The sequence below is a fragment of the Plectrocnemia conspersa genome, unplaced genomic scaffold (genome assembly GCF_051122295.1).
Source record: "Plectrocnemia conspersa isolate PC_06_02 unplaced genomic scaffold, ASM5112229v1 ptg000008l, whole genome shotgun sequence".
Classification (NCBI taxonomy): domain Eukaryota; kingdom Metazoa; phylum Arthropoda; class Insecta; order Trichoptera; family Polycentropodidae; genus Plectrocnemia; species Plectrocnemia conspersa.
Window position 1 is genome coordinate 7,994,566 of NW_028277172.1, and position 12,572 is coordinate 8,007,137.

At 28.6% G+C, this 12,572-nt stretch overlaps 1 protein-coding gene across 1 annotated transcript in view; it reads left to right on the plus strand.

Annotated features, from left to right (window-relative positions):
• The first annotated feature begins 720 nt into the window (after positions 1-720).
• LOC148232886 (neural cell adhesion molecule 2-like) overlaps positions 721-12,572 on the plus strand; it is a 178,459-nt gene continuing 166,607 nt past the window's right edge. Inside the window, exons 1-2 of the mRNA XM_088190640.1 lie at positions 721-1,004; positions 11,918-12,197. Of these exons, the coding sequence (XP_088046766.1) occupies positions 12,113-12,197 (85 nt within the window). The 5' untranslated portion in view covers positions 721-1,004; positions 11,918-12,112. The remainder of the gene's footprint in view (positions 1,005-11,917; positions 12,198-12,572) is intronic.

A 12,572-nucleotide genomic window follows, 5' to 3' on the forward strand; every position in this document is an offset into this window, starting at 1 on the left:
CTGTTCTTTTTGTTTTCTGTTAATGACATACATGTGACAATGAATATCTTTTATATACTGATAACCTAAAGAGTATTCGCAAAAATTCGGATGTTCTTTCTTTACTGAAAGACCTGGAGTCGCTCAAGACACAATTTTTATATTTGAAAAAACATTGTAATAAAATTAAAAAATTGATTTACCACAGGTGCAGTTTTGATTTTTATATATATTGTATTTACAATTTTATTAATATTAATATAATATTAAAAACTAGATTTATTATTAAATTTTTCATTTACATTTACAATTACAGTTTTAAATACGAAAGAATTCATTCAAAAGTAAGGAAAAAGCTCACATTAAATCTATAACTGTTTTTCAAAGATAAAGATACATATGTTTATTTACACATAATATTGCGGAGGCAGATTGTTTGAAACGCTGTTTAACATCGCAGGTAAATGATAAATTTTACAGGAACTCACAGAGAGTATTTCTAAGATATTAATATACTTCTTAGTCAAATTTCCGTTTTTAGTAATTACCTCAAAATTCTTTGAAATGCCATCACAAAACTTATAACCACCCAACATAGTAAATATCATACCTATTTTCATAAAACGTCCACGATATATTCGTCGACATCCGTTTTAATAATAGACGCAGAGGGTCACACAGCGAGTAGCGGTAGTAGGAGAAAAGAGGCGTCTTCTCGACGAATTCTCGATCGCCAGCAGTGTTACTTAGTTCTTAGCGCGCGCGCGCGACGTGCCCGCGCGTGCTCGATGCGCGTCGCGCGAATTTACAATTTAGCACGCGGCTCGATCTAAAATGTAAATAAGACATGTGCCGATCGTTATAAATCAACAAGTATAACGTTAACCGGATCTGATCAGTGTTTGTTGTGCTTCTTTCGAATTGGAGTTTTGTGTGTTGTGCTGAAATCTGAAAATTTGTGACTTTTTTTGTATTATTTGTATGAAAACTATTATTTATTTTAGGAAAGGATTACTTTTAATAAGGTACGTTTTAAGTTATTTTACAATATTATATTATACAAACATATTTTATACATATAATGTAGAAGAATAGTAATTATATAAACGGTTTTGCTAAAATATATTTGATCTAAATTCAACTATTATTTTTTTACTGTTATTGCAATACAATATTTAGACTAAGATATTAGTTATTTAGCAAGTATTATTAGTATTTAAATTGTACTAAATAAAACAACATAACAGTTTTCAGTTGATATGCTGCTTGCTACCGTTTTTATTTATAGTATATTAAACTTATACATAAATTACAATGTTGTTGAGTGGATAGTGCCAAGGACTTTCAACTATCAGTTCAGAACCTTAAATACACGTCATTTTTTTATTTTTATTATAAAAAATATACATTTAAAATGATGCGAATATAGCAAATCGTAATTTGTTGATAAATTGTTTAATGTATTCTACTGCGTAGCAAAAAAAGCTCAAAACAAATATTATAAATTTACCTAAAGGGTATATTAAGGCACAAAACATTTTTTTGACAGTCTTGGACTTTTCATTTATAAAATCTTGACGTAAATTCAAAGCTTATAATTGGTAATTTAAGCTTCCTTATTTGATCGCCTTTTCCGCGTATTATTTGAGCGGGCTTTGATGATATACAAATTAATTAATAAATGTCAAATTACGATTCTTATTAAATTGTGTATTAACTTAAAATACAAATATATAATATTGTTTAAATTTAAAATTTAATTTATTACTTATTTTTATATTAAATATTTTATAACGCAAATCAAAATTCTTTAAGTCACACCCTAAAACCTTGAAAAATTAAATTAAACCTCTCCCCGCCACCACTGAAGAAATATGTATTACTCTCAAAATTTCCATGCATCAAGATAAAAAATAATTTAGAGGAAATATTTATTAGATTAAAAAAAATTATTCTACAATTTATGTTTTAATTTGTAGAATACACTGTTAAATGAGATTGAGATTTATTTATTCTTTCTGGAAAAGTTTTGATCAAATTTTTTATTTACAACAAAAATTGCTGGCTGTAATTAATCAAAAGTTTTTTGGTTCTAATTTTAGACCATTATAATCAAATTTTGATTAAGATATAACTTATTATTTATTTGTTATGTTTTGTTAGTAATATCTTGTATTTTAATATTTTTAAAGGCAATTTAAATACATTTTATAAATATAAAAACAGGCAAAGCACAACTCAATTAAACATCATAGATCTTTATATCTTCTGATCTTAGTGTTAAGTGCTATAATATTTTTACTGCCGTTTCAGTGAAGTCATAGCCAAATACTTTTTTTATCAATAGATATATATTTTCTCTTGAAAAAAAAATAGTGTAATTAATTGCCACAAGTAGAAATATATGCTGCTTTTAAGTATCTATAAAACTTAATTCGACAGTTGCGAAACGTCTATTTGCTATTCGAACGCTAAACTAACCTAAACGAATAAACCAAAACACAAATTGATAAAATTTTAAGAAGCTCATTTTGACAGTTGCAAAACGTCCATTTGCTGTTCGAACGCAAACATAATCTAAACGAATTATCTTGAGATAACTTTCACTGAAAAATTTATTTACACTGTAACACATATTACGTACATATAGTCCTCGTAACCTTATCTGCGTCTTGATAATCCAGTCTTTTCTGAAGATCGTGGTAAATTCTAGATTCTGGACATCGTAGCTAGAACAAAGTTACCGTGAAGAGGGAAGCAGCTGTCGATAGTCGGCGTACTTTGGTGCGAGCTTAGATATTTCTTGTTGACATTGAAAACGTTGCAAAATAATTAAGCTGTAGTTTTATTTAAGTTATCAAGCAAATATACATGTGTAAATTAAAAAAATCATCAATATATTTATATTTCATTATCGATATATTGAAATTCAAATTATTTCTTAAACTAATATTAATATTTTAAGGATTATTCATCATTATCCGGCCAACGTTCGATTAGCTACGAACATGACGGCAACACGCCCACCGAAGCGTCCGTTCGTTCGCTCATCAAGGATGCTGTGACCGCGTTAAATTGCACGAGTGTCACTTCAGTGTCCAGAAGTGTGCGAGTTGTAAATTTAGTTCGACCACAAGTGCCGTCGGTAATTGTCGGTTTCCCGTGCACATAAACACACACAAAAACATCGAACGGAAGTTGGTCGAGTCTTCCTTTTTTCCCTTCCGTTCAGGTTTTGGCGAAATACAGTTTTAAATTAACGTGCCTCAGGGAATGTAATGAGAGATGTTCCTGATTGACCTTTTCTGTAAGAAACTTTTCATTATATTTTGAAGAATAAATTTAAAGATAATATATAGTACATAGCGCAATTTAAAAAGCTTCATATTATATATTTTTTTTTGGTTCAAGCTACCTCAAACATACATACTTTTTGTATTGATAAAGATTTGTTGTAAATTATTCTGACGATATATATAAATTATTAAAAAAATATTATTAAAGAGAGACTATAAATCCCAGAGCAACAATGATCCTAAGATCCTAAGATCCTCATCCCTTTTCCTTAAAAATACAATACATGATACAAGTGAAAATGTCAGTAAGGTAACCTAATATCGCACCCCTAAGTAATATCTTGCATCCCTTGTAGGATACCTTTGTTCTAGGAGAAAACGAAAGAATTTGTTGGGACGGTGAAATTCCTAGAATAGACGCTGTATAACGATTGAGGCAACTATGTATCTAGTGGTTGGATAAAGTCGAGCCAGTAAAGTTGAACAAGTGGAGGGGTAGAGTGAAAGGGAATGTGACGGAAGTTGTTAAACAAATCTTTTTTTGATTTTTGAAAAAGCATCGATCGTTTTTTTTTTTTAAAAGACCTAGGATACTGGAGATGCTGTATGATGTTTGTGTATCTGACACCTATGTATAAACACCGTAAACACTCGCAGCTACGTTTTAATTTGAAATTCAATACGTGAGCTTTCGGATGGTTCATTACGAATTTCGCAAATGTACGTTTTTCCTTAACTCTAAGCCGCTACGAGTGCGAGAAGTTAAATTATTTCGGCAACACTTCTTTACGGTTAATATGCAAAGTTTGCTCCGAAAAATGTTTGCAGCCTTTTTTAGCTCTCTCTGCCGTGAAAAAATACGCCATATCTTGAATATTGTTTCTTTTTTGTTAGTTAATTTATGACATTGTAAAATAATTTGCTACACAAAAACGTACGCATAACTAAAACAAAGTCCCGCGAGTCCGTTTCTATTTTTTTCTTACCGTTATTCGCATTGTACCGTATTATACGAAACGCGTATTTATTTTTCATAATCTGAAATGTTTTTTCTTACCTCTTATAATTTATAATATAATTATTTGATTAATTTAATAAATTTAAAATTACATTTTAAATATAAATAATGTCCTAATTATAAACTATTTTTTATATACAGCAGTTTATATTTGGTTATTTAAAAAATCATTAAAAAATGTGAAAATATATTAAATCACTAATCGTAAAATTGACATCATAATTTATTCTCGGACAAGTAACGTAACAATCAAAAGTGTTTATTTATACGTCTTATCCACAATGCTAAGCAATATATAGTAAACACTATTAAATTTGCATCCGGATTTAAACACGTCTGCCAGATGCCGACTCGGATCTGTTGAATTCCTGTGTTCCAGAGCATAGGAAACTTTGGTCCACACATTGATCCTCCAGCGAAAACCAAAATAGCTATGGGCGACGACGAAAAAAGAATACATTAAAAGCACAGAATGTTTCACGAAAACTCGCCTGATTCGACAAATAATGGCAACACGACGCTGCCGTCAGGAAAAAAAACGTACGTACATATACTAGTCTGGTGAAAGATATACGAGCCTTCGGTGGTCGGATTCCTAAATAAATTTGTCGATAGAATGGGAGATTTAATTGACAAATAATGAGACGCGTTTGACATTGAGTCGGTTAAAATTGTTGTCGGTTAATAAACGAGTAGTCGAGGTATAAGTTATGTGTTAATTATATAAGGGTGATTGTTTTTATTCTCGTTTCTATCATAAATATTAGTTAAGCGCTTGATGGAGGCGGCTAATTGAATAATGATGAGTACTTTGGTTAAAGTTTATGCTGCGCTAGGGAATTATGTTAAAAATGTATTTTAAAAATAACCATAATTTTAATAAGATTAAATTTAATTTTATGCATGAGATATATTCAAAAAGAAAAGTTATTTATTTGAGAAAATATTTATGAGTTAACTTACAATACGCAATTGATCTCAATGCATTTGGAAGTTCTTAAGTATAGCATCATTCTAATTTCGCGACTGCTTTGTTTTTTGAATTCTTTCAGTAATCATTCCATAAAATATATATTAACATTGATTAATAGTAGACGTCTATAATTCATGCTTTTTGTGTCACCTATTCTTGCTTAAAATTTACGAGTGTTTAACCGAGTGTAAAATCACTTTCATATTTACTAGCCTTGTAGATATATTTACATAGATATATGAGTAGTAACTATTTATATCGATTAATTTACAGCAATAATTATAAATAAAATACTTTAATAGACAAACAAATATGCTAACGTTAAAATATGTATTTTATTCCATACTACTCCACCTTATTATATTAACAAAACATTGTGGCTCACATAAAAGTAGCCCAATGATATTACTCGAATGTAGGTCAGCAGTGCTTTTATCCAAAAATTTTACATCTGGAACGAATGTAAATATATACTACATGTTTGTATATATTGTTCATATGGTAAAAAATACATTGTTCATCATTCAGTCCGTTTAAAGCCAAATTTTCGGTAATGCTCGTTGTGAATTATGTCGACTTGTGGTCTTTACTAACGTTTTTTCCATTAACTTTGGCAGCTCTTCTATAATCTATGGCCAGATCTTGTCTCGGCGTCTCCTGCGACTTTTTTCACAAGAGTCTGAATTTGCACTAGCGAAAACCACATAAATTTTCCGCGAACGCTGTCTATAGAATTTTTTTGCGTGTTTACGTACAGATTGTTTTATAAAAAATATAAACAATATCGCAGAGGCTTATTAAGTAGTTTGAATATATTGGCGAGATAATGAGTAATATATAAAAATCGCCTCTATATTAAATTATTTAATTTATAGATTACAGTAAAAGTCTCATGCATTTTTATAATTAGATTACTATTAGGTAAATACATGTATTATCTAATTTTAGTATGATACGATACCCTTTATTATTATAAACCATACACAGAAAATTCCTTTATGCTTGTATCTCAAGTAACATGAATATGTCTGAATGTCCATGTATTTCAAAAGCATTTGGATATAATTCACTGAATTCCCATATAAACGTACTATTAAACTCGCCTTTAGCGAGAGTAATCTGACTCTTTAACAACATATCTTTAGATATATGTATGTATGTATAATACATACATATAATATTTATTTTTTCCTATAGATTGCTAGAGAACTTAAATTAATTGCTTTGTTGAATTATTATTATTTTAATATTCCATAAATTAATAATTATATTATGAAATTAACGTAAAGTTATTAACAATTGTTTTATATTTATGTACAGGTACACATATACAGATAGGTGCAAAAATATTTATATTAAAAAAAAATTATACTTACTAAAATTTTTTAATATTGTATTAAAAGTTCGGTTTGTTATAGTCTTATAGTAAAATTATTTAATATAACCATTGTTATTAAATTGTTTATCTTATAAATCTAAAAACAACTGTGTTAGAAACGTTCTTTAGCATAAAAAAGGCGAATACTACTTCATATTTCTAAGAATCTTGTGACTTATTTACAATCAAATGCATTTTTAATATTTAATTTTAGCACACTACTAAATTAATAAAAAATGTAAGCATATTTTTAATAGATTGTGCAAGCAGCATTAATCGATTTTTTTAACATAGAATATTAAAATGTTGGTTTTAATGTACGTAAAAGTCAGCATTTTAATTAAATTTTATTGATAGTGAAGTCCAATTTCCCACAATTTTTTTTTATATTTAAAGAACTTAAGTTTTTGATAAATCGAATAATTCTAATATTTCTTCAATTTTCAAATATCTAGTAACGAAATAATTTTAATAATAAAAGCGATTGTATATGTAATCACAATATTAATTAAAATATTTTATAGCTAGTATTATACCTGTAGAAAATTACCGGAGAAATTATTAAAAAATAATATATTTTTTTAAGTAAGTTAAGTTGGAAGTTGAGATTGGAATAGTGTAGTCCGAACAGTTTTGTCTAATAATCTGAAGGCCGCGGGTTCTTGCCACAGCAGCGGACTAAAAGCGTTCTTAATATTAACAATTTTGCTGCAAAGTTAGATTAATTAATTATATTAAATTGTGTATAAAAATTATATGTAATGATATATAGTCACCATATACCATACTTTCAGCATGGTGTTTTAAATATATACTTAGTAGTAGGCAGAGCTTTTTTTAAACAAAAAAGGTGCTGAAACTCATTTCTTGTCAAGCGTTTTACTAAAAAAAATATATTAAATTTAAAGCAGCTTTTAAAGCAGTAATGGACATAAGACGGTGAAGGTACAGTAAATATTACCAGATTAGTATTTCAACGATAAAAATCGATTTAGTAAGACTTAGACTTTTGAAAAAAATATATATTATACAAGAAGCTATAAAGCTAATTTTATATTTTTACAAGAAGCTATGAAGCTAATTTTATAATTAAAAAAACAATTCAGTATAATTATATACTGCACATTAGTTGCACTAATATAATAATTTAACTTTCTTAATTTAATGCGTTTTATGCGAATTAAAATACTTGTAATCTTTATTTGCCATACGTGAAAAGAGTTTACCAAAATACTGATAACATTTAGGTAGCCGACTGATACTGAGAATATTTTTTTTTTTATGTAATTACTGGTAAACTTTTGAAACTACCGGTATATATGTATATATGAAGAATTGACATATACATACATTGTATATGCATATATGTATGTATGTGCCGAAATGGAAATTCTGGCAAAATTGCTTAAAACGTAGTAAGAAGAAGCCAAAAATGAGTAAAAAAAACAAAACGAGACGCGAAGACGTCTGCTTATTGATGTCTCCGCATAAGAAATAGGCATTTTTTCGCGATGAACGTAAATATTTGCTTGAAAAGTTGGCAAAAAGAAATTGCACATGGCCGTTGAGTTGTATTCGCGTTTATTGGGCGTTAGGATTTTCCCTTTTTGTGTTTTCGAAAAATCTGCTCATACTTCTTTGAGTCTGTATTTGAGATCATAACACCTGTTACATATAAAACATCATAATATTTTAAAAAATGCGTCAAAATTTGCGTATTTATAAATAGATAAAAGTCTGTTATTGTTATCAATGTAGTTTTTAAACAATGTTACTAAAAATAGCAATTATAGAAATAAAATAATATATGAACTAATGCAGGAATCATAATTCAAATGACTCATCATAGCGCCGTTTTAAGTGCTTTAGATATTATATTACCAATCTTGAAATATAAATAAATTAAATATAAATCACCATACGACTGAATCTAAAAAAATAAGCCTACTTCTTACAATCTATTATTTTAGATGCATTAAAAATTTTATTTGTACAATTAATGTGAAAACCATTTTTAACTGATTTTGTTAATCAATAGTGCATAATGGTTAAAAAAAAACATTTAAATCTTATATTTGTATCTAGCTAAAAAAAATATTTTTTTTTACCTTAGCTCATGGTTTTAATTTTTTTTGCTCATATATGTTTAATTAGTACATCTGCTACGACATCTTTCAGATTAGCTCAGTATTTGTAGATTTTAATAGTAGATATTAGCACAGAAATTTTACATTATATTTTCTGTCATCAAAAAATTAAATACTTTTATATCAGATATAAATTGGTAAAATAAACACGTGACAAAAAATCACGTTTTCGTATCTATCAAGATCACGTTGAATCACTAAACGCCTACATTTTCAGGATATGATCCTGGCCTTCCACAATTATCGTGTTCAATTGCTTAAACGGTTGTGCAGTACCACGCTCAATAAAAAGAGAGATAAGCCAATTCGTTTCGTAACGCATTCTTTTCTACAAAAAAATCACTATTTAAAACGATGCAATTCAATCGGTTTTCTATGTAAATATTTGTAAAGAAAGTTCTAAAGCGAACCATCCAAAATAATCGTTGCTCGATTCCGATTGTTAAGGTTAACCGAAACCGTAAATATTATTACTGGAGCCGCTATTTATATTCACGTTCGTACGTGTGGATATAAATATGAAATATTCAGAGAAAATATGCTCGATTTAGACGAAAAGTTAAATTTAAATAATTTAACATGCAATATTTCAGCTAGTTTAAGATAAGGAAAATCTCGATATTTAGTTTGCCTCCATTCAGCGGTACGGCTGATAGAAACGCTCGTATGGTTGGTTTAAATTTTAGATTTTCTCTTTGTATTCCTTCCAGAGCGGCGTATGTGAAATTAAATCAGATCCCAAAAGTAAAATCTAAGAATTGTGCAGTGCTGTTATATATAATACTTATATATTATTGTATAGTATGTTCTGTGAATCATAGGAGATTTAAATTTATTGATCATCATATAGAAAAAAAGGCAATTAAATACCGCATGAATTTGTGTCTTATATTCTATTTTTTTTAAGAATCTAAATGTATTATTTTTAATAAATATTAGTCATGATTTGCAAAATATTTTTAAATATGCAATATAAAATACAATACTTTCTTTAAAGTTAATTTTACATTCAAGCAGTGACTATTTTATTTCTAGTATTTACACAACAATGCTGATATTATTTTTTTATAATAAAATACGTCATTCTTAAGCCTCGAATTTACTTTGCGATTAAGATTATAAACACACTACTGTTTATCTACTTGAACGACGGAGTATTTCAAGCTTTTAATCTTTATTTTTGGATTCTTGTCGCCGATGCCAAATCCAGTTAAGTCTCAGTGAATGTTAGGAACGGAGAAATCTCAATGTTTGATCTGAAGCAGCATTCAAAGAGCATCCTTAAAATAAATCAGTTTTTTCAAGATATAAATTAAGATTATATTTTTAATGATCAATTTCTATTAAACGCATTTTTTATTAATTATTTTCATAATATGGTAATAAAAATATTTATTAATAATAATTTGTGTAAAACATATACATTTAGGCAAAATTTTATTTTTTTAGGATATTTCAATGTAATATATCTTCACAGAAATGAGTATATGCATATTTTATGATATGTACACGTGATACTTCATTCACGCATCCATCCTGTTTACTTGAGAGGCTCATTTTACTATGTAAATGTTTTCATGCCATTGACCTTAATATTAATACACATTGATATACATGTATATGTATTTATATTTAGTAATTCGTCTTAGCATTTATTTCATCAAAACATAAAATTGATTAATAAATATTTTTTATTATTGTCAGTACCAATGATGGACTTAATCTCACACAAATCTTTTAATAGTAAATAAATTGTTGAGGAAAACAAACATGGTATTGAAATGATGCCGACACATCCACGTGTTGTAAACATGTGTGAAACACGCATTTTGATGTTTCATATGTTTTCGGTACTGTCTTTGTGGACGATGGTGTATTTCATTTTTTTTATTTTGAGTGCGCAATGTCTTTGTGAGGCAATCGCCCGTTACTATATTTTATTTTTAGATAAGACATTAGGGTAAGTTTAGAAGTGAAGAATAATAAATTGTCAAGGATCATTAATGAAAATGTATATTTAAGAATATTTTGTATGGTGTAGAAAGTTAAACACATTGTAAAAAAATAAATGTTTGCTCGATACTATTTTTATGGTGTTTGTTTTATAATGATTTTTATTTAAGGATGGTACATTGTTATTATGAAAATAAAAAATAATATTAATGAAAACGTTTTGAGGCCAAATGGTATGACTTATTGAGCCAATTAGGCAACGGAAGAGCTGTTTGATATATGGTGTTATAGTTGCAATATAAATTATACCAAAATACAGTTAAAATTCGTGTATTAGTATCTGGAGGCGGTGTCAAATAAGAAAGATATAAGTTCTCGCAGTGGGATGTGGTGGAAGTATCTGATTTTTTTCTGGTGTGTCCATTCGTTCTCTTCAAATGTCGAATGTCGAATATTTTATACATGTCCATGGACAAGGCTTAAATAAATTAAATAGAATACTTATTTGTACTAATCACTGAATATTAGGCAATTAAGGACCAATTGCATTAGCAACTCACAACATCCCCTGGTATAAAAAAAATAAATTAAACCGTAAGTGACCGCTAATAATTACCAAAAGGGTCCGTGTACTAATCTTGTATTGTATTGAGATATGTGTCTCAAAACTTATGTATAGGGGGTGAGTTTTATATGCTGCGGTAATTGATAATTGATGTGTAGTTTTATTGGCTATTGTGCAATAATAGGTGATCTGCACGTTTTTTAATATTCATTAGTAAAAACCACACCATTGTTATTTTTGAATTTTCTAATGTTTTGTTAAAATTTTTACGGTTCTATTTAGTATTTGTCGGCCATTATGTATTATTTTTACTACAAAATATTAAATTCATCACGTCTAAAAATACAACATATATGTAGATGTTAGCACAAAACTTTCGAAACATAAAGTCAGAATATCCATATATTTTCGCATAACATTTTTAATGGACGTAATTAATCATCCCTATCGCGACACGGCGACTAAATTTTTTTCGCAATTCATACGCCTCAGAGACACCTAGGTACCATTTTTCCTCCACAGATACACATTCTATAAATTATGCGATACACACGATACCCACTATCACTTTTCGCCATAAAATTAACTCATACCTATTTTGATTCCAGGAGCTACACGCATTATGATTCACCACCCTATCGTCGCGGACATGTTTCATTCGCATCGGGAGTGTCCTTGTGGTACAATGTGCTTGTGAACGTGGTTTGTGTAAGTGAGTGTTGTTATGGAAGTGCCTACGACCAATCCCGGTGACCTGGTGCCGACTAATGGCCTGAGAGGTATCTAAAGAGCACTCGTCAAACATGAGACTGGTATTCCTTGTTGGGATGCTTGTCGGCGTCCTGCGGGCGTCCGGGATGGACGATTCAAGAGAAATCGATAAAAATCGTAAGATTATAGTTATATATTTTATTTATCTTACCTATTACTGTATAAAGATGTTATTTAATGAAGCTTCAATAGAGGCAACTACTGTATAAATGGCAACAACTAGCTAGACATTGGAAAAAATCTATATACTAATTTAATTTGTTAAGTGATATCATTGCTACCAATTTAAATTTGACATTTTCTTCAATAAAAATAAGAGTTTCTAGGTAAATCATTCTGATTTAACATGCTAAACTTAATTTTAATTAAAGAAAATAATAGCTTATTATTACAACATTAAATTACTATATAATACATAAACAATTTTTACTTCAGATTTTGAGTTTATTTTATAATTAAGTATGCCTTTAAATTATTTACACGTTTGTTCAC